The 23,419-nt window shown below is 38.5% G+C and overlaps 1 protein-coding gene across 4 annotated transcripts in view; it reads right to left on the reverse strand.

Annotated features, from left to right (window-relative positions):
* Positions 1 to 436: 436 nt before the first annotated feature.
* Positions 437 to 23,419, reverse strand: part of C6H11orf65 (chromosome 6 C11orf65 homolog) — an 84,879-nt gene continuing 61,896 nt past the window's right edge. For all 4 annotated transcript variants that reach the window (XM_070624850.1, XM_070624847.1, XM_070624848.1 and 1 more), the window contains 3 exons: positions 9,719 to 9,889; positions 3,077 to 3,132; positions 437 to 853 (listed from right to left, as the gene is read on the reverse strand). In XM_070624850.1, coding sequence (XP_070480951.1) covers positions 702 to 853; positions 3,077 to 3,132; positions 9,719 to 9,889 — 379 coding nt within the window. In that variant the 3' untranslated portion in view covers positions 437 to 701. The remainder of the gene's footprint in view (positions 854 to 3,076; positions 3,133 to 9,718; positions 9,890 to 23,419) is intronic.

The following is a 23,419-nucleotide window of genomic DNA, read 5'->3' on the forward strand; positions in this document are numbered from 1 at the left end:
TTGCTGATTTTTTTATACTTGGGATATAAGCCTCTGATCTATTAGGATTATAGACAAATTTTTACAGATACAGTGTGATAAGAGTAATGATGAATAGTAGTAGAGGATGCTTATGGGCATATATAGTAATTCAGACTTAAAGGGTGTGGTCGACTCTGTTCCTTCACCCAACAGTTATTGCCAGTCCTCTGTTCATCCCACTATGGAAGCTGAAAGACAGTATTTGCTGTTCTAGCTGCTTTAGCTAAAGGGACCCGTGTGACCCAGTTTTGTTCAAGGACGCCTAAGGTGACGGGCTGAGGCTTCTAGTAAGCCTTTTGCTTTCCTAATAAAAGAACTTGCTACATGCTTTTTTAATGAAGAAAGAGCTCTGCCTGATACAAATGCACAAATATAGAATGCTTCAAATAAAGGGAAAAAAAAATCCATCTGAAGATTTTTTTGCACCTAAGTATAATACCTTTATTTAAGTGTGATTGTTAGAACATCAGTTTCTCAGAATACCAGGAGTAATTTCTACATTTTCCATGACCATTGTATTCAGTCCAATGTTCTATTTCTGTATAATCTTCCTTACTTAATTGGGGTAGATTCTGTGCCAAGAATATACAAGTCATTCAGTCAGAATAATCTATCCCTTGACTGTAACTGATGGAATCAGGGCTTGAAGGGCTATAGCTCAGAAGAGAAAATAAAATATTCTATGTTCCATAAGTGGAATCAGGTGTTAGTCTGGTAAAATTTGGCTCATCAAAACTATTTCTATGTGAAGTATCTGCTGATGTTTCCATTTCATCCTCTGATAAATCTTCATAGTCATCTATGTTTTTCTGTGCTTGATCAAACCTGAAACCTAGAGAGGAGTGACAAATGTTTAGAAATGTTTAGAAAGATGCCAGATGTGATAAGATGCAGACTCATTCCATATACTACTAGATGCCAGATAAGGTCTATTCCACATTCCTTTTCACCACTCTTACAGCAATTATCTTTATATCTTATTTAACTGAAACCATAAATGTCCCAAATGTCTGAGTTCATCCTGCTTTTCACTATCATCTTTCCTTGTCCATCTCTACAAAAGGCTGAGTAGGACTTGGGTTTGAAGTTTGATCTACTACTAACTAGCTGTGTAATTTGTGGCAAGTTGCTTAACCTAAGTCTCAGTGTCCTCATCCATTAACTGGGAATAATAATAGCACACACCTCATCATATTTTTGTGAGAATTAATTGTGCTGGTGCACGTAAAGAACTTAGAATTTAGTTAGTGCTCCATAATTATTAGCTAACAGTTCTTTATTCACAAATAAAGAGAAACCTTTTCTCTCACTAGAGCTAAAGTTTCCAATCTCTGGATTTGATTTCCTCATGCTTCTAGAAGCAGCAGCACACATGCTCTCCTCTTCTCGTGCCAACATCCTCAATGAATCCCTTTCCACTGACTTCAGTTATAATGCAGATCTCCACTGCTTAAAATAATTTTCACTTGCTCTTAGGTTCCTTCCAATTACCAATTTTTATATTTATATTTATATTCTCCACTTCCGTTTTTGTACTTGCCATTCCTTTATATTCTTTTATATCTGCCATTGAGAACCTATTATATGCTACACCTTGGGGATTCAGTAGTGAACAAAACAGACAACTCCCTGCCCCCAAGTGAAGATCTAAAACTTGTTACCTAAAACTTGTCTAGAAGGCCATCAATTCCACTAAATCCCGGAAGTGGAAACCACAGAGTGTGTTCTAGAACAGGCAAGAGGCCAGTGCTGCAGGGTTGTGAGTGAGGGGCGGAGAGTGGGACATGATAAGGGTGGAAAGGTAGGCCAGAGCCAGAGCCAGACGGCTGTGATAAAATTAGGATTTTATTCCAAGTGCAGTAGAAAACTACGAAAGGCAGCAGAGGTAGTCATGGCTAATAGCAAGGGTTCTGGAGCTAGCCTGCCTCAATTCAAATGCTGGCCCTCACAGGAAATGACTGTGTGACCTTGAGCAGGTCACTGGGCATTCCTTTGTTTGCTCATCTGTAAAATGCCGATAATAGAACCTGTCTCGTTGGGTTGTTCTGAAGATCAAATGAGTTAATTTTATAAAGCACTTTAAAACAGCACTTCCACACAGGAATTCCTAAAGAAGAGTTTGTTAAATAAGCGTTTTAATTGTGCTGATGTAAATTTGTGAAAGATGGCCATCTGTTGTGTGGGGAATGCACCATGGGAATCAGTTTGGAGGCTGTTGCAGAAGCCTGCAGAGGGATGAGGGCAGCTTGGATTGTGGTGGTGGCAATGAATGGGAAATAAGTGGATAGGTTAAGGCTAATGCTAGCTAACATTTATAGAATACATATTAGATGCCAGGTACCAGTCGAAGCTCTTTACATGTATTAGCTCTTACTACCCCACAACAACCTATGAGCTAGGTACTATTGTTAGTCTCATTTTACAGATGAGAAACTAAGCTGGTAACTTGCGCAAGATTGCACCGCCGGTAAAAAGAGCCAAAAATCAAAACCAGGCAGTCTGAACCCTGTCTCCACAAGTGTAACCTCTCTGCTTTACTGCCTCTCACGATGTTCGCGGGACAGAACTCAGACACGCTCAGAGTGTACAATAACCACAGTTAGGCTTTGGCCATGTTAGAATTCTTGATATTTCTGGGTTTCAATGATGTGCTTCTTCAACATGCTGTCACTTTCAGCTTCTCGGGATTGTGGACCACTGGCAGGACAATAGTGGCATAAAGCCCAAAAAATATTTGTAACATTTTGAGGCATTTGTTTTGCTGAGTGAAGTTTGCTCATTGAAAATTATTACTGAAACCATGAGATGTACAACTTTTTAAAAAAGAGGATTCATTTTTTAAAAAACCATTTTATCTAACCCTAAGTAAAATAGAAAATTTCCTTCTATTCCCAAATAACCATCTTACATATAAAGGTAAAAGTGACTTGGCAAATTCATCTGTGTCTACATACAGTGCAAGTACTTAGAAAGGTGTACATGTGTGGAGTGTATCATTAGTGTATCGTTTTTGTTCAAAAGAGCTTTCCATAAAATATCGCTAAAAATCACCTACTTTTGAAGTTATCTGAAGAGTTGCTTGTAGCAATTTCCTTCCAGTTGGCAATATACCTAAGCACATTATATGGGCACTCATTAAATTGATTTATTAGTAAGTAATAAATTGATTCATCAGTATATGCTTAGACAACTTCTAAAATTCACTTTCTTTATGAAATCTTAGATTAATGGGGACAAATTCACTAGTCGAAATGTTTAAAGTTCTCATGACTCTCCCAGCTGCAAGTAGCTGTCACGTGCCTAGGGCCATCCCTAGGACAGGGTGTTGGAGGAGGCGTAAAAGTGTGCCCACCATCAACCATATTAGTGCCCTTTGGGCTCCCTCCAGCATACCTCCCATTATTTTATCCTGTTCCATTCCTGCAAGATCATGTCCTCAGCTGAGTATCTTCTGAGAGAGGAGAACAACAGCAGCAACACCAAACTCTCCCCTTGGTTCTGGACTGCCAGATCTACTGTCTCTGACATGCCAACGGAGATTTAAAGTGTGTGGTTTATGATCTTATTAGAGCAACAGTGCTGTCTTTGCTGTGGCCAGTAAAACCTGAGATTACATTCAAGGAAGGCACATGCAGCTGCCACCTCAGTTCCCTAAACAAAGACTGAAATAGGGAGACAAGGGTAGCCTGCGAAGAGGTAAAACAGGGAAGAACAAGGTATGATGAGCTACAAAGATGAAGGAAAGCTCCAAGACGCAGGTCCTGTAACTTATTCCATTTCATTTTCAGCTTTGTATCCCCCTTTCCCAAGCCTCTTTTCTTTTCAGCTGCTCTCAAGAAATCACAGAAAGGCTTGGTCACAGCAAGTGCTGAAAGAGAGCTGGCAGAGAGAAGTCGAGGAGGATTAGAATTGCCATATAATTCAGAAAACACTGATTTCCCAAGTATTTATTTATTTCATTTGAATTACTTTTGTGAACTCTGTGAAGTTCTTTGTTATAGGAAGGTATATATTATCCAACAGTATTTAATGGTAATAAAGTAAGTCATGTGCTGCATAAAGACGTTTTGGTCAGTGACAGACTGCTTATACCATGGTGGTCCCATGAGAGTAGTACCATCTAGCCCAGGTGTGTAATAGGCTACACTATTTAGGTTTGTGTAAGTACTGTGGGGGAGGAAGAAATTTTCCTCTACCCTTTCGGGTTCTTCTGGCTGGTCTAAGAATTAAGTTGACATGAGACAGATTAACAGGAGAAAAACAAACAAAAGTTTACAGGTATACATAGGAGAAACCCAGGAAAACCAAATAACTCGCCAAAATGGCCAAAGCCCTCACCTTAAATACTATCCTCAGGTAAAGACAAAAGAAGATGTTGGGGTGGGGAGAGTCAGGGATTTCAAAGGCGAGGAAGGCAATTCACCAGTAGGTGAAAGGAGCAAATGTTTGCAAAACAAGAGTTTGGCCCCACAGAAACAAAAGAACACAGAAGGGAGCCCCCAAAACAGGCTTTTCTAGGTTCCTCCCTGTCCACCACCTAGTTTACACTATGTTGAGGTGACAGCTCACTTCCTGAGACAGGTTTTTTAATCTGAATTCTTTTAGGCAGTTAAGGGGGAAGTAGCAAGAAAAACTTTCTGAGTCTTGTTTCTTAAAAATAATCAGCCTAAAATAATCCTCATGTTAAAGGGACACATTTTGGGGTGGCAAATTTTGTTCCCTTTCAGTACACTCTATGATGTTCACGCAATGACAAAATCACTTAACAAATGCATTTCCCAAATGTATCCCTATCATTAAGGAACGCATGACTGTACTGTGTCTAAAGTTGATTCCTTCTTGTTACTGCTACCTCTTGTTGCTTTAAGAACTTTATTCTATGCCCTGTGGGGGATCAGAATTGGCCACCTCAAAATATATCTCTTTGCCTTGGTTATTTTCAAGAACAAAAGACTCTGAAAGAAACTTTGACCTCCCCTCTAATTGCCTAAAAGAAATTTAAGACAAAGTGCCTGTCCCCAGGACAGGCCATCACCATACACTGTGAGGGTCTTTGTTAAGCCCATTCTTATAAACCAAACATTTGCTTTTCCATTTCTATGTGAATTGCCTTCCTCCCATTTGAAGCCCCAAACCGCTACCCCCAACATCCTCCTTTGTCTTTAGCTGAAGATGGTATTTAAGCTGGCAGCTCAGCCATTCTGGTGAATTACCCAGTTTTCCTGGGTTTCTCCCATGTACACATATTATAAAGCTTTGTTTGATTTTCTCCTGTTATTCTGTCTCATGTCAATTTAATTCACAGACCAGCCAGAAGGACGTAGAATGAGAAGAGGAAATTTTCTTCCTTCCCTACAGGCCTTAAATGGGATACTGCTGGGTCTCTGTTAAATGAAAAGATGCAGGTTAACAGCAGGCAGTGTAAATCCCTTCCAGGATCTCTTAGTAGACAATTCAGTCTGGCTTGACCTTAAATTTAGGCAGACTTTGTGCTTTCAGTGGTTGCTCTGGAACACTCTGAAGAACTGGAACTTGTGCAGATCGTCAATTACCTCACCTCTCGTCACCTCCAATCACATCTCCACATTTCAGACCACTTTGCCCCCCTATCACATAAATATCCCTGAGCCCCCCATATTTGGCGAAGCGGATTTGAGACTCATGCTCTCGCTTCCTCACATGGCTGCCCTGTGATTAAACTCTCTCTCTGCTGCAATCTCATCGTCTTGGTGTTTGGCTTTCTGGGTGGTGGGCAAACAGGAACCTGGTTTGGTAACACTAAGTCCTGACAGTGTTGGCAAAAGCATATGCTATATATTACAGCTGCTCATTGACCCCTGCTTTACCTGGGATTAGGACATGAATGTATTCAATTATTTAAAAAGAACTTATAAAGAACATACCAGCAGTAACTGGTATCTAAGTTTTACAAATAGAAGCAACAGTCTGATGATAGTGTTACCATGCTGCTTATATCATAGAGCTCATCTGTCTTTCTCACTAAGAAAGTTTTGGAATTTCTTTAGATAATTGCAGAATAAAGTGTTTGTAGAATCTACAATGAATCCCAGAGGAATACAAATTTAACATTTATTGGTCTAGGAAAAGTCGCTAGCAAGAGAGGCCATGTAACTATATGTCTTAGAAATCAAAGGAGCAGCTTCAGATAACAGAAACAACCCATAAGACACAAAGGCAAAGAGCTCTCACCAACAGAGTTAATAGAATATCAGGAAATTATTTAGGATATCCCAGCTGCTGATCACTTAACAGGTTATGTCCAAATTCACTTCCAGTTTGAAAAGTATGAAGATCCTGGAAGAGGAACATCCATCTTGATAGAGAATATGCCCCTGAAAATCCAGCAGGATGAATGCCAGCAACAGTCACAGTGGCCATCATGTGGCGTTGTGGTGACTCATGATGGTGACGCAGGGATTGTTTTACATTCTATGTTGCCTGCAGCAACACATCTCTGGATGGCACAGAATTTGTAATAGTACTCATCTGTGTCCTTGATCCAAGAGTAAAGTTGGCTCTATCCATTCTTCTAAATTATAATAACATTGTACTCAGTTGCTATTGTTGCAGTGTGCATCTGAAGATGTGCGTGGCTTCTTCCCAGGAGAGTGTCCATCTGTCACAACCAGGGGCTAGCACAAAAGCCTTTTGGGAAGAAACTGGTTTGTATCACTCAATATCAGTATTCAACACATTTATTGTGAATATTGTGATTGTGTGTGTGTTCACTGTGATTGTCTGACTATCAAAAACTGTCTATAGATTTTGAAGGATACTCCCAAGGAATTAGTGGCTACCAATTCTCCCGAAGGGAAAAATATTAGATTCTGAAATTCTCATCAAACAAGGTGTCATCAAACCATTTACAAATAACCTGACAACTACGAAGACCTAACAGGAAAGTAGACTGCGGAGACTGTAAATGTACTAGGAAGAAGGTGCTTACACCTAATATCCGTAGTCAGCTAGGGGAGGGTCTTTGCAAAGAGTGGTTTTGCTGAGATAATCAGTAGCTTGTGGTCAGTAATGGAACTGAAATATTCTCAAACAATCATGCTGGATTCCATTTGAAATTTTTATTGTCCAGGGCTCAAAAGGAAGACTCACTCTCTAAGAATTCCAAGTTGGTGCCAAATTACACTTATACCCAACTCAGAGAATGAACTGATAGAAGTTGTACATAATTTGGAAACATAAGGCATCTGCATTTTCAAAAATGGAAATTTTCATTTTGGAATGGAGAGTTAGTCTCACCATATCAAAGCTAGGTATACTCATCCCACTCCATGTAGAGTGTCTGATACAAAAAGACCACTTCAAGTCTTATGAGTTTATTCTGTTTTTATCTTTTTTCCCACAGAGGGAAGCCATTAGGAATCTTCATCACCCATCAGAGAAGCGTGTTAGGGGATGATATTGGAGAAAGTATTATGTAGACTGAGATGCCTGTTTATTTCTTCCCTTTGACCTCAATTGTTTTATTCTTTTTGTATTCCAGTAGTGATAGGACATTGGGTGTAGACTTTTTTGTAATCTTCCACTAAAGCTTGGTGGCTCTTTGCTTGAATTAGCCAACTGTAAAAGGGAAAAGCAGAGCAGGATTTCAAAAGCTCACCTAAGAGATTTTTTTATCCTGCCCTCAGAAGCTCATTCAAATGGACTTCTCCTACAGCTCTCTCTCTAGCAATTTTTTTTTTCCCTGAGGAAGATTTACCCTGAGCTAACATCCATGCCAATCTTCCTCTATTTTGTATGTGGGCTGTCACCACAGCATGGCTGACAAGTGGTGTATGTCTGCACTCAGGATCCGAACCCACAAACCCACACCGCTGAAGCAGAGTGTGCCAAACTTAACCACTAGGCCATGGGGCCAGCCCCCCTCCCTAGCACTTTTTACTCTTAGGAAATGACATAAGTGTACAGCATTATAGTTCCTTTCTTTGGATCCCATTTCTTTCCTCATTATTATCACCTGTATTTTAATCAGTGCCCCCAGAAAACAGAAATGTGCTCTCTATAAGGAATCCCAATACTATGGACAAGATACTGGGGTTATTGAATCATAATAATTTCTTTTTACTATTTATTTATTACAAAATATTTTAAAGCATCTACCATAGATAATTAGTTCTTTATATTTTATCTTTCTGTTTTTATTTTCTAATATATCCCTTCCATCAATATCTTTTTTTCTTTTATTCTTGTTTTCCTATTTTCTTAGTCATTCCTTCCCTTTTTTTATTCTTTTCTCTTATCTTTCCTTTTCTCATTATTCTCCTCTCTGCTTCCTCTGGCCTCTCTTTTTCCTGTTCTACTGTTCAATGACAACCAACTTAATTTTTCCTTTCCCATTTTCTTATCTCCCTCTTCCTAATTTCTTCCTTATGTTTCTTTACTTACACTGTCTTCGTTTTAATTTTTCTGCCTCTTCATCCATGCACTATTCACATTCATTATTGTCGCTGAGTAAATATTGAATATTTTTTAATGATTTATTGAGATATAATTCACATACCATACAGTTTACCCAGTGAAAGGGTACAATCCAGTGGCTTTTAGTGTATTCATAGAGTTGTGCATCTTTAACCACAATCAATTTTAGAACATTTCATTACTCCAAAAATAAACCTCCATGTCCCTCGGACAACACCTCTCAATCCCCACAAATCTCCCAGCCCGAGGCAAGCACTAATCTACTTTCTGTCTTATAGATTTGCCTATTCTGGACATTTCATTTAAATAGAATCATATAATATGTGGTCCTTTGTGACTGGCTTTTCACTTAGCAGGTTCATCAACACTGTATCATGTATCAGCATCTCTTTCTATTGCTGAACAATATTCCGTTGTATGGACATACCAATTTTACCTATCCATTCATCAGTTGATGAATATTTGGATTATTTCTACTTTTTGTTGTTATAAATAATGCTGCTATGAACATTCATGTACAATTTTTTTGCGTGGACATGTGTTTTCATTTCTCTTTATACACTGAGGAGTGGAATTTCTGGATCATATGGCAACTCTATGTTAAACCATTTGAGGAACTGCCAGACTGTCTTCCCAAATGGCTATATCATGGTACATTCCCACTAGTAGTACATAAGGGTTCCAATTTCCTCACATCCTTTTCAACACTTGTTACTATCTTTTTAATTATAGCCATCTTTGTGAGTTTGAGGTAGGATCTCATCGTGGTTTTGATTTGCATTTCCCTGATGGCTATATTAAATATTGTAAAATTTCCATCACAAAAAATCCTAAAAATGTTCTTCAAGGATCATAGTATGTTATTGAAAAATTAGAACTTTTTGATGTCTCACACAGAAAGATTAGGGAATACGGATTGAGGGAATTTTTTGCATTATTAATTTCATGTTCTTAGCCTTGTTTCTAAATCCCAATAAGAAGTAAAGCAGATTTAGGCTAAGGCATAAGAATAAAGTCTGAGAATAAAGAACACATAAAGTCTAATTTTCTTTTTTCTACTTTTAGATCATCCCTTCTTAAATAATTCTCCCTCATTTCTTCTTTTCTTTCTAGACAAATAATAAATACCATATTTTTGAAGATTATGTTTGTGTCCCCAAGATTCCACATGGGAGTGGGAAATGTTAGAAAGAAAAATATTGGTGCCTGCCCTTGCTCCCCAAGAGTAGCAACATGTATTTACTCATCAAAGTTCAGCGTATTTGTCCAGTTCAGCACTTCATCCACTTCCCATTCCATCACGGAATCTATTCCACCATCTTCGATAGCTCTTATCAGCCCTTTCGTTGCTGTGTGAATTAAACCTAGAGTTTCACGATTTGTTGACTTAGCCTCCAGGCTTCCTGCGTGGTACCTAAATACGAGAAAGGAAAGGAGACATAAATCTTTTGGAACAGGTGATTACTGGTAGATGCAGTTAATATATATAGTTGCTGTGAAACTAGTTATATACTAAACCAAGTTTTTATCCTATCTAACCCAAATACATCTACACCAAGTTCTATGTAATAGGATCTTTTGGAAAAAATAAAGCAACTTAATCAGCCACATTAACCAGAGAAGCCTCACTTCAAAATCACCTCTCAATAAGTTATATTTTTATGATACCAAGAAAAACTAAGTTATGAAATCACTGAATCATAGAATTATAGAGCCAAAGGATGTTGAATATAACTAGCCCACTCATTTTATAGGTAGGGAAAGAAATCCTGGAAGAGTTGAGTAACTTTTACAAGGTCATGTGGCTAATGGCAGGTACAAAGAGGGAAGGAAAGGGGGAAAAGGAAAGAGAAGAAGAGGTAAAGGGGAAGAGAAACAATAACATCTTTTTTTGTGTCAGGTACTTTTCATATATTATCTTGTTTAATTCTTTAAAAAGACACAGCCATTTGTGACAGCTATTTTTATTCCCATTTTATGGATGAGAAAATTGAGACTTAGAGAAGTAAAGAAATTTTTCAAGATCACGTATGTAGTAAATATATATCAGAGCCAGTATTCAAATCTGACTCCAAGTCCAGACTCCTTTGGCAGCAGTATTCTATCTTATATTAGTCTGAACACATAAATTAATGCATCCACTGAACATGAGCTGAGTAGAGAGAATTAGTAGTCTTTACCAAGAATATTAGAACATAGCAATCTTTGTTTTTGGTTTTCTTATTAAGGTCTACATTGGTATTCCATTTTAAAGGTTAACCTATTCTGACATTGAATTCCTTTATTAATTTGACACTCATTTATTAGGAAGCGGCACAGTGGTGGTGTAGAAATGGGACTCTGGTATCAAACCATCTGGCTTTGAATCTTGCTTCTGTCATTTACTAGCTATATAACCTTTGCCAAATAACCTAGCCTTTCTGGGCCTCTGTGTCCTCTTCCTTAAAATGGTAATCATGATACTACCTCCTCCTAGCACTCTTGAGAGGTTTAGAAGTATAAATCCCTGTAGAGCATTCAGAACAATGACTCGCACACAGTAAGCATTCAACAAAAGAAGGCTTACACAATCCAGGGGGGCAAGGGATATGACAGTGAACAAGATATGTCCCTGTTCTCATGAAGTGTCTGCTTTGTCAGACTTTAAATCGATAACGATGCATGAGAGCTAATGCATTTTATAGAAGCTGGAGATGCCTCTTCACAATTGTTGTTTAGTAAGAGGACAAATTCTAAGAAAGTATGATTTTACAATTTTTCTATAGTTCTTAATTCACATACTCATTCATTTAATACATGTTTATTGTGTGTCCATTGTCTGCAAAGCATTGTGTAAGGTAAAATTCCTTCATGGAACTCTCAATCTTTGACTCTATACTCTATTCCCTGAACATAACAGGCACTCAATAAACATGTATTAGATGAATGAATGAATGAATGATGGTACCCACTGGCCCAGATTTATTAACTAATGCTCACACCATAGCAAAAATGTATTTAGAAATCAGTAACTTCTGGGAGGCAGGGGATGAATGCATTTTTTTTTTTTTTATGAGTTCCTCCATGTTTTACTTTCCAAAATATACAAACACTTAAGATTAGATTGGGAGACCTGGATGATATTCCTTTTTCCTTTTACAACAGTGATATATAACAATTCAGATATCTATTTTTGCTCTCATACTTTGTTTTTAAAGAGAATTATAATACTTATTTCAATAACTTAATTGTTTTGAACTCTTTACAAATTAGTTACTATTTATAGTTAAGTAGGCCATATTAGTCATAAAACAACAACAGGTTAGCAAGTAGGAACAGAATTTCAAATACAATAGTGATCAGAACTGAGGATCACTTTATAATAATCATAACTTATTTTATAAATAAATGAGTGGTATTTTAAAAAGAAAACAAAAACAATATAAAATTTGGCTTTATAGGTAATGTAATATATTCACTTAAAATGATCTCATATTCTTTTTAAACCAGAAAATTTAAAGAGAAAGAACATTACAGAAATGTTTTTCTGAATATCACAACAGGGAGAGAAATTAAAATACAAAGACCTAGTAAGAATCAAAGTTGAGATTGTAAAGGAGGTCAAGGAGAGTGAAGATCCGTAGGACACAGGAAAGAAAGGGATGTAAGAATCAGAATTCTTTGAGTAAGACAGAGGTGAAAAATATCAAGATTTTGTTGATTTTGTTAACTGTGGATTCTCGGCAGCAGTCAGATGGAAGAGTGTTTAAACACCATTGATGAACAAAGCACACAAAGAAGAATTTCTCATTCATCCCCTGCAACCTTATAAAAATGAAACATTACAATACCCAGTCATAAGGATTCATCATTCATTCATTCAACAAGCAATACATACTCATTAAGCATATACTATGTCTGAGGCTCTGTGTTAATAAATAGAACAAAGTCCCTGTTCTTTAAGGGCTCAAGATCTAGTGGACGTGACAGACATTCAGATAAATTGCAAAAACATGACAACTGAGTATATAAAAGATCTACGGGGGCACATCAAAAGGAAGCGCCTAACTGTGTCTAGGAAGGTTAGGGGAGGCTTCAGAAGGAGATATTTGAGCCAAGTATCAAAAGACAAAAATCTTGTTACCAAGTAGCTGAGCCAGAAAAGAGCAACCTAGGAAAAGGGACTATCATGTGGGATATAGATAACAGGGAGCCCCTAACGTGTTTCAGGTAAGTAAGCGATTTAATTTGTATTTTAGAAACATCACTTGGGTATTTATATAGAGATGGCGAAGAGATCAGAGACAAAGAGACCAATTAGAAGGATTCCACAAATGTAGTAGAGATAAGCACGATGAGATGCTGCAATGAGAAGTGAGAGAAATGTCACATTTGGGAGATACTTTGGAAGCAGAATTCATAGAACCAGATAAGAGATTACACACAGGAGCTCATGAAAGGTAAGAAGTCTAGGATAACCTCTACACTTCTGGTTTGGATGACTGGGCAAATGATGGTTTCATAAACTGAGGCCAGGAGGAATACTGAAAAGAAACAACTTTTGTGATAGGGAAGATAAGAAATTCAGTTTTGGACCTGTTGAGTTTGAGATGGAGATGTCCATATAATTAGAAATACAGAGCTCAGTTACGGAAGAGGATTATTTTGAGAGTAAATAAACATAGGGAAGAAAATAGAAGATTATTATTCACGTGCACTGGCTTATCACCACTTGTCTCCCAGTTGGTGCTGTGCCTGAGCTTCAGCAAGTCATACCACCATTCTGTCAAAGCCAGCTGTTTCCACTGTTGACACATATGGTGAGCGAATTTTGTTGTTCTGAGCCTATTACCATACTTCCTCTGCTGTAAAGGGGTCCCCTCGTTAGGGGCAATGTTGTATGGAATAAAATGATGATGGCTAAGGCATTCTGCAATGAATGGTATTGCTGAAAGAAGTAATACAGGCAGAGAAATAAAATACATATGCAGAATACTTGTTTATCACTGTGAAGACTAAGAGATGCCTCCTCTATTATGGGAAGGGTCCAAAATAATCAGCTTGCCACCAGGTAGCCAGCATATCCCATTACTAGGGGCAAAGCAATGACCTTTGCTATACAGTTAGCTGTGTACTCTGCTATCCAGTAACCATGACCACTTTGTGCATAGCTCCACTGAGCGACCACTGAGGTGACCGGGGGAAAAAAGTTGACATTCACAGAATGGATCATCCTGTCCATCTGATTACTGAGAACTTTCTGCCTCATATAAAGCCCTTTGGAGGGCATTCAGGAGGACATAAATATAACTCTGTGCCCATTCGGAGTATACCTCTCCCCAGACCTAATCACCAATTTTCCTATTTAATTCTTTCCAAGTCCCTGATTAGCTGAACCTATTAGCTACTGCCCACACTCGTAAAGATCCATATCTCAAGCTATTTCCCTTCCTATATGAAGTGGAAAACCAGATGTACCACATCCAGTTGTGCTCACTGGGAGGATATACTTTGTCCATTCTCTGGGCCAATTGAGAGATTGTAATCTAGTGACTCCATTTTTGGATGGTGCCAGCATTCTGTGCAAATCCATGGGGCGTTACACCCAATATATTCTCCCTCTGTTAACTTGTCAAAGGGGACTCCCTATGAAGCCAAAAGTATGGAGATGAAGAGTAGCCAATGCAGCACAAGTAGGAGTTGAAGGAGTCTGAGCCACCTGCTGGTGCAGCTTACCCTGGCCTTCTGGACCTTCTCAGACCCACTCTCATATATTCCACATCTATTTTATATTGAAATGATGCATCCAATACTGTTGGGACTGCTGGGCCATAAAGTCCAAGTGGCAGAGCAACTTGACCACATGTGGACCTACTACCATGTTCTTTCTCATACCATGTATAACTTGAGCCTGGTAGCCTTATTAGATTACCTAATAAATGGGTTTGAGCAGCATGCCCAAATTTGGCATATTTTACCTCCCAAATCCAGAAAGCCCTCTAAGTATTGTGTGTCTTCAACTTAGATGATGCAAGGTACGGCAACTTATCTCTCACTTTAGAAAAGAGATCCCAAAATGTCTGTAAGCTTTACTATGTGGCAGACACAACATTTTGCAAAGTTTATCTCCCTCCTTCTGGTGTGCATTTGGCCTATTAAGTTATCCAGGGAGTAGTTATTTTCTGCTCACCGCATGTGATAGTATAAATAAGGTAACCAATATAATGGAAAGGCATGATGTTTTGTGGGAATTGAGATGTGCAAACCTCTAGGACAAGAGCAGGACAGCTGACATAGCTCTGAGAGTAAGATGTAAAGATACACTCTATTCTTTCCAGGTAAATGCAAACTGCTTCTCTTTTTGCCTATTGACTGAGATGAGAAAGAACACATTTGCCAGGTTGATAGCAGCATAGCAGGTGCCAGGGGCTGTGGTGATTTTCTCCATTAAAGAAACCACATCTGGAAGCTTAGCTACAATTTGTGTCACCACCTGACCTCTACCATTTCAAAGTTCCATTATTCCCAGTGAACTACAGGAGCCAGTTCCATCACAGCTTTCCCTACTGTCATTTCCAGATTATAAAGGACCGCCACTACAGTTTGTTGAGAACTTTGCTGCTCTCCTTTCATTTTTTTTTTTTTAAGATTTCATTATTTTTATTTTTCATTTTTCCTTCTTCTCCTCAAAGCCCCCAAGTACATGGTTATATATTTTAGTTGTGGGTCCTTCTAGTTGTGGCATGTGGGATGCCGCCTCAGCATGGCTTGATGAGTGGTGCTAGGTCCACGCCCAGGATCTGAACCAGCAAAACCCTGGGCTGCCGAAGCAGAGCAGGTAAACTTAACCACTCGGCCCCTCCCCTTATTTCTTTCTTTTTTTTTTTTCTCTGCTCGAACATTTTTTTTTATTGAGTTATTGATAGGTTACAATCTTGTGAAATTTCAATTGTACATTAATGTTTGTCAGTCATGTCATAGGTGCACCACTTCACCCTTTGTGCCCACCCCCCACCCCACCTTTCCCCTGGTATCCACTAAACTGTTCTTGGTCCATAGTTTTAAATTCCTCATATGAGTGGAGTCATACACAGATTATCTTTCTCTTGCTGGCTTATTTCACTTAACATAATTCTCTCAAGGTCCATCCATGTTATTGCAAATGGAATGATTTTATTCTGTTTTGCAGCTGAGTAGTATTCCATTGTATATATGTACCACATCTTCTTTATCCATTCGTCTGTTGATGGGCACTTAGGTTGCTTCCACGTCTTGGCTATTGTAAACAGTGCTGCAATAAACATTGAGGTGCACAGGACTTTTGGGATTGCTGACTTCAGGCTCTTTGGATAAATACCCAGTAGTGGGATGGCTGGATCGTATGGTAGTTCTATTTTTAGTTTTTTGAGGAATCTCCATACTGTTTTCCATAGTGGCTGCACCAGTTTGCATTCCCACCAGCAGTGTATGAGGGTTCCTTTTTCTCCGCAACCTCTCCAACATTTGTTGCTATTAGTTTTAGATATTTTTGTCATTCTAACGGGTGTAAGGTGATATCTTAGTGTAGTTTTGATTTGCATTTCCCTGATGATCAGCGATGATGAGCATCTTTTCATGTGCCTATTGGCCATCAGTATATCTTCTTTGGAGAAATGTCTGTTCATGTCTCCAGCCCATTTTTTGATTGGGTTGTTTGATGTTTTGTGATTGAGTTGTGAGAGTTCTTTATATATTAAGGATATTAAGCCTTTGTCAGATATATGACTTGCAAATATTTTTTCCCAGTTAGTGGGTTGTTTTTTTGTTTGAATCCTGTTTTCGTTTGCCTTGAAGAAGCTCTTTAATCTGATGAAGTCCCATTTGTTTATTCTTTCTATTGTTTCCCTTCTCTGAGAAGGCATGGTGTCCGAAAAGATCCTTTTAATACTGATGTCAAAGAGTGTACTGCCTACGTTTTCTTCCAGAAGCCTTATGGTTTCAGGTCTCACCTTTAGGTCTTTAATCCATTTTGAGTTTATTTTGGTGAATGGTGAAAAAGAATGGTCAATTTTCATTCTTTTACATGTGGCTTTCCAGTTTTCCCAGCACCATTTGTTGAAAAGACTTTCTTTTCTCCATTGTATGCCCTCAGCTCCTTTGTCAAAGATAAGCTGTCCATAGATGTGTGGTTTTATTTCTGGGCTTTCAATTTTGTTCCATTGATCTGTGCACCTGTTTTTGTACCAGTACCATGCTGTTTTGATTACTGTAGCTTTGTAGTATGTTTTGAAGTCAGGGATTGTGATGCCTCCCGTTTTGTTCTTTTTTCTCAGGATTGCTTTAGAAATTCGGGGTCTTTTGTTGCCCCATATGAATTTTAGGAGTCTTTGTTCTAATTCTGTAAAGAATGTCATTGGGATTCTGATTGGGATGGCATTGAATCTGTAGATTGCTTTAGGTAGAATAGACATTTTAACTATGTTTATTCTTCCAATCCATGTACATGGAATGTCTTTCCATCTCCTCATGTCGTCATCCAATTCTCTCAGAAAGGCCTTGTAATTTTCATTATATAAGTCCTTCACTTCCTTAGTTAAATTTACCCCAAGGTATTTTATTCTTTTTGTTGCGATTGTGAATGGTATTGTATTCTTGAGTTATTTTTCTGTTGGTTCATTACTGGAGTATAGAAATGCTACTGATTTATGCAAATTGATTTTATACCCTGCAACTTTGCTGCAGTTGTTGATTACTTCTAACAGTTTTCCAATGGATTCTTTGGGGTTTTCTATATATAAGATCATGTCGTCTGCAAACAGCGAGAGTTTCACTTCTTCCTTCCCTATTTGGATTCCTTTTATTCCTTTTTCTTGCCTGATTGCTCTGGCCAGGACCTCCAGTACTATGTTAAATAAGAGTGGTGATAGAGGGCATCCTTGTCTTGTTCCTGTTTTCAGGGGGATGGGGTTCAGTTTTTGCCCATTGAGTATGATGTTGGCTATGGGTTTGTCGTATATGGCCTTTATTATGTTGAGGTAGTTTCCTTCTATGCCCATTTTGTTCAGAGTTTTTATCATAAATGGCTGTTGGATCTTGTCAAATGCCTTCTCTGCATCTATTGAGATGATCATGTGGTTTTTATTCCTCAATTTGTTGAGGTGGTGTATCACATTGATTGATTTGCGGATGTTGAACCATCCCTGTGTCCCTGGTATGAATCCCACCTGATCCTGATGTATGATTCTTTTGATGAATTGCTGAATTCTGGTTGCCAAAATTTTGTTTAGAATTTTTGCATCTATGTTCATCAGTGATATTGGCCTGTAGTTCTCTTTTTTCGTGGTGTCCTTGTCAGGTTTTGGTATCAGCATGATGTTGGCCTCATAGAATGTGTTAGGAAGTGTTCCATCTTCCCTAATTTTTTGGAATAGCTTGAAAAGGATAGGTATTAAATCCTCTCTGAAAGTTTGGTAGAATTCCCCAGGAAAGCCATCTGGTCCTGGGGTTTTATTCTTTGGGATGCTTTTGATTGCTGTTTCAATCTCTTTCCTTGTGATTGGTCTGTTCAAATTGTCTGCCTCTTCTTGAGTGAGCTTTGGGAGATTGTAGGAGTCCAGGAATTTATCCATTTCCTCTAGGTTATCCATTCTGTTGGCATATAGTTTTTTGTAGTATTCTCTTATAATCTGTTGTATTTCTGCAGAGTCTGTTTTTATTTCTCCTCGCTCATTTCTGATTTTGTTTATTTGAGCTTTCTCCCTTTTTTTCTTTGTAAGTCTGGCTAGTGGTTTGTCAATTTTATTTATCTTCTCAAAAAACCAGCTCTTTGTCTCATTGATCCTTTCTACTGCCTTTTTCATTTCAATAGTATTTATTTCTGCTCTGATTTTTATTATTTCTCTCCTTCTGCTGACTTTGGGCTTCATTTGTTCTTTTTTCTCTAGTTCAGTTAGGTGTGCTTTAAGGTTGCTTATTTGGGATTTTTCTTGTTTGTTAAGATGTGCCTGTATTGCGATGAATTTTCCTCTTAATACAGCTTTTGCTGTATCCCATATGAGTTGGTATGGCATGCTATCATTTTCATTTGTTTCCAGGTATTTTTTTATTTCTTCTTTAATTTCTTCAATGATCCATTGCTTGTTCAGTAGTGTGGTGTTTAGTCTCCACATCTTTGTGCCTTTCTCAGCTTTTTTCTTGTAATTAATTTCTAGCCTTATAGCACCATGATCTGAGAAGATGCTTGTTATTATTTCAATTTTTTTAAATTTGTAGAGGCTTGCCTTGTTTCCCAACATATGGTCTATCCTAGAGAATGTTCCATGTGCACTTGAGAAGAATGTGTATTCAGCTCCTTCAGGGTGGAGTGATCTATATATGTCTATTAAGTCCAATTGTTTTAGTTTTTCATTCAGCTCCACTATTTCCTTGTTGATTTTCCGTCTGGGTGATCTGTCCATTGATGTGTGTGGGGTGTTGAGGTCCCCTACTATTATTGTGTTGTTTTTAACATCTTCCTTTAGGTCTGTTAATAGTTGCTTTATGAATCTTGGTGCTCCTGTGTTGGGTGCATAGATATTTATAAGTGTTATTTCTTCTTGATGAAGTGTCCCTTTGATCATTATATATTGTCCCTCTGTGTCTCTCTTTACCTGTCTTATTTTGAAATCCACTTGGTCTGATATGAGAATTGCAACACCTGCCTTTTTTTCCTTGCTATTTGCTTGAAGTATTGTCCTCCACCCCTTCACCCTGAGTCTGTGTTTGTCCTTGGGGCTGAGGTGTGTTTCCTGGAGGCAACAAATTGTTGGATCTTGTTCTTTAATCCATTTTGCCACTCTGTGTCTTTTTATTGGAGAGTTCAATCTGTTCACATTGAGAGTGATTATTGATGCATGTGGACTTAATGCTGTCAATCTGTCGCTCATTATCTTGTTTTCCTGTGTTTCTTTTCCTCTGTGCTTTAGACTACCCATTTAATACTGCAATTTCTTATGCTGGGTTTCTTAGATTTTTCCTTATCTATGATTTGTGACTCTGTTCTGTACTTTATTTTAGTGTCTACCTTGAAGTTTGTATTTAGAATCTCGTGTATAATATAGTCTATTCTCTGGTGGTCTCTTACTTACTCGACCAATACTGATTTAGACCCTTTGCTCTTCCCCTCCTAAATAATTATTTTCATTTTTTATTCCAACTCGCCTTATTAATTTGTAGTTAGAGTGCTAAGATCGTCCTTGTTTTGGTAGTTTCCTTACTTTTACCCTAATGCTATAATTGAATATTTGCTATCCTGTTCTGGTTCTATCCATCGGTCTCCCTAGTCTGTGACTTGTGTCCCCTTTCTCCCTTTTTTCTTTTTTCAAGTATGAGAGCCTTCTTGAGGATTTCTTGTAATGGAGGGCTTTTAGTTACAAATTCCCTTAACTTTTGTTTGTCTGGAAAAGATTTAATTTCTCCCTCATATCTGAAGGAAATTCTTGCTGGATAGAGTATTCTTGGCTGAAGGTTTTTATCCTTTAAAGCTTTGAATATATCACTCCATTCTCTCCTAGCTTGTAGGGTTTCTGTAGAGAAGTCCGCTGACAGTTTGATAGGGGCTCCTTTATAGGTTATTCTCTTTTTTTTTCTTACTTCCCTGAGTATTCTTTCCTTATCATTCCTATTTCCAACTTTACTATTATGTGCCGTGTGGTGGGTCTTTTTACATTGACAAATCTAGGAGATCTAAAACCCTCCTCTACACACATTTCTCCGTTGATCCCTAGATTTGGGAAATTCTCTTCAATAATTTCATTAAGCACATTTTCTGCTCCATTTTCCTTTTCCATATTCTCGGGAATTCCTATGATCCTTATGTTCTTACTCCTCATTGAATCCATTATCTCTCAGAGATTTTCCTCATTTTTTTTAATTCTTAGTTCTCTTTCTTCCTCTGTCTGGCGCCATTCAGCCTGTCTGTCCTTGATTATGCTGATTTGCTCCTCTAGGTTGTCTACACAGGCATTCAGGGAATCCGTAGTCTGTTTTATCTGGTCCATTGTGTTTTTCATCTCAAGTAATTCTGTTTGATTCTTCTTTATGATTTCAATCTCTTTTGTGAAGTAACTCCAGAACTCGGCTTGTTTCTCTATCTTTCTCTCTACCTCATTGAGTTTTTTGATTATAGCTGCTCTGAATTCACTATCACTTAGTTTACCTAATTCCAAGTCCTCAGGACTTAATTCTGTGTTTTTATTGTTTTCCTTCTGGTCTGGGGCTTTTATAAATTGCCGGATGGTAGAGGAGCGGTTTTTTCTCACGGTGGTAGAATTCAGTTGCAGTTACAGCCTGTCGCCACTAGATGGGGGTCGAGAGCAGCGTGTTAGCTCTCCGCCTTCGGGGAAAGATGGCTGCGCCCACTGGCTTTGCTAGGGGGGAGGGGCTGTTACTCACACGCACCGGTCTGGGTTCAGATCAGTTCTGTTCTCTGGTCTCCCAAGGCCCTTGATTTATAGGGTCCCCGCGGATGGAAGCTCTCCCCCCGTCAGCGGGTCTCCACTGAATCAGCGGCAGGAGTCCTGGATGATGCCCTGGTCGCGCGGCCCCTCCCCCGCTCCCTCCCGACTCGCGCCCCAGCGATCCCAGACTCTAGGGGAGGGAGCGATGTTCTCTCCTACCGTTCCAGTGCCTCCAAAGGTGTAAAGCTAGGTTTATGATCTCCGCCTTCTTGGTATTGTAGGTCTCTAACGAGCTGGCATTATGTTTATTCTCTGAAATTCAGTTCTTCCAATCTTTTGTTGTATTTTGGAGGGGAGAGAATCCCGGGTCAGCTCACCCCACCATTTTGCTCCATCCCTTCCCCCCTTATTTCTTAGACTCGATCATCTGAGGACTCCTAGGGTGACAGCCAGTGGGTGGTTGAGTAGATGCACGTAATTTGAACAAACATAGGTATTCCCCTGAACCTTCAGAAATACTTTTTCTACACTATATTAGAGAAATTCAGGCATTTTGTAACTGTAGAGTTTGGGTTGAGTTCAGGCTTTAATTAGCTAACCCAGCAGACTATTAACACCATTTTTGGCTACTTAAGTTAACACATTAAATTCATAATCCCAGATGAGTGTGGCCATATCAATAAGTTCAGCCCAATCAACTCTTGATCTGACAACCTTAGAATCCACTCTCACACATGTTCCTGAGGTTCCTGTCAATATAGATTGGTAAGTTCTTGTAATTCTTTTGGTTTATAAGCCATCTCCTCCTACAGACCTTGTACTTCTCTGGCTGGCTGTTCTGAAATATAACTCTCATTGTGGGCTGAAGGCAATGAGAAATGGTTGTGGGGGAATCCTAAGGAGAATCCGAATAAGTGCATGAGGCAACTGCAGCAGGTGCAGTCATTGCAGAGCTTTTATGCAGCGAAAGACCAGCTCCCTCAAAGTGAGGAGGCAGGGTTTCCTCTATCAACAGGGGAGTTTGAAGGTTTAACGTCCTCCACCTTGTCCATGTCTGCCCAAACGGCCCCATTCCAGGTCTCAGGGTTCAACTTCTTCCTCACTAGTGCCCTTAACTTAGTGCACAAGACCTGACAAGGTTAAACATTTGGTGGCACTGCAGGCACTGTAACCCTGTGACCTGTGCAACTGGCCCCTGCAAGTTGCCCCCAACTCACCCTGCAACTACAGGAGTTAAAGGACTACTTTACGGAGATCCTCTGATCGTTTGCACGTTTTAAAAATGTTTTTTACAACTTTATTGAGGTATAATTAATGTAAAGACATTTAACCTGTACAACTTGAAGAGCTGTGACATAAATATACACCTGTGAATCCATCGCTACAACAAAACAATGAGCACATCCATCACCCCCCAAAGATCCTTGTGTGCCTCAGTAATCCTCTTCCTCCTTCCCCCACCCTCATCTCCAGACAACTACTGATCTGCTTTGCATCACTCTAGATTTGTTTGTATTTTCTAGAATTTTATATAAATGGAATCATACAGTATGTACTCCTTCTGACTGATCTCTTTCATTCAGCATCATTATTTTGAGATTCATTCATGTTGTTATGCATATCAATAGTTCATTCCTTTGTGTCGCTGAATAGTATTCTTCTGTGCAGCTACATCACAATTTGTTTATCTATTGACATTTGGATTGATAGATATTTGGGTTGTTTCTGATTTTTGGCTATTATAAATAGGCTGCTATGAACATTCATATACAATCTTACTGTGGATATATGTTTTTATTTCTCTTGGGTAAATATCTAGGAGTGGAAGCTGGGTTGAATGGCAGGTGTATGTTAACTTGTAAGAAAACTGCCAAACTGTTTTCCAAAGTGGATGTACCAGTTTGCATTTGCTCCATGTCTGTGCCAACAAGTAGTATGACAGACTATTTAGCCATTCTAGTGGGTATGTAGTGGTATATCATTATGGTTTTGGTTTACACTTCCCTAATGACTAATGATGATAGTCCCTAGTTCATTTGTGCTTATTTACTATCCATCTGTCTTCATTGGTAGAGTGTTCAAATTTTTTGCCCATTTTTAAGTTAGGTTGTCTTCATGTTGAGTTTTGAGAGGTTTTTTTTTTTTTTTTTACATATTCTAGATACAAGACTTTTTTTTTTATCATATATACATATATTGCAAATGTTTTCTCCTGTCTGTGGCTTGCTTTTTTGTTTTTGTAACAGTGATGAAGTGCAATTTAACAATTTTTTCTCTTGTATTTCATGCCTTATGTGTCGTATTTAAGAAATCTTTGCCAGAACCAAGGTTACTAAGATTCCCTCTTTTGCTTACTTTTATGTATTTAAGGGTTTTAGTTCTTAGATTTAGATCTATGATCTCTTTAGAGTTAATTATATATATATAGCACCTTCGTTAGGTTTATTTTTCCACATTTGAGAATTCAATTTGTTGAAAAGAATGTACTTTTCCAATTACATTGGTACCTGTATTAAAACTCAATGAACAATATATGTGTGGGTCTATTT

This window comes from Equus przewalskii, chromosome 6, assembly GCF_037783145.1.
Source record: "Equus przewalskii isolate Varuska chromosome 6, EquPr2, whole genome shotgun sequence".
In the NCBI taxonomy this organism is placed as follows: domain Eukaryota; kingdom Metazoa; phylum Chordata; class Mammalia; order Perissodactyla; family Equidae; genus Equus; species Equus przewalskii.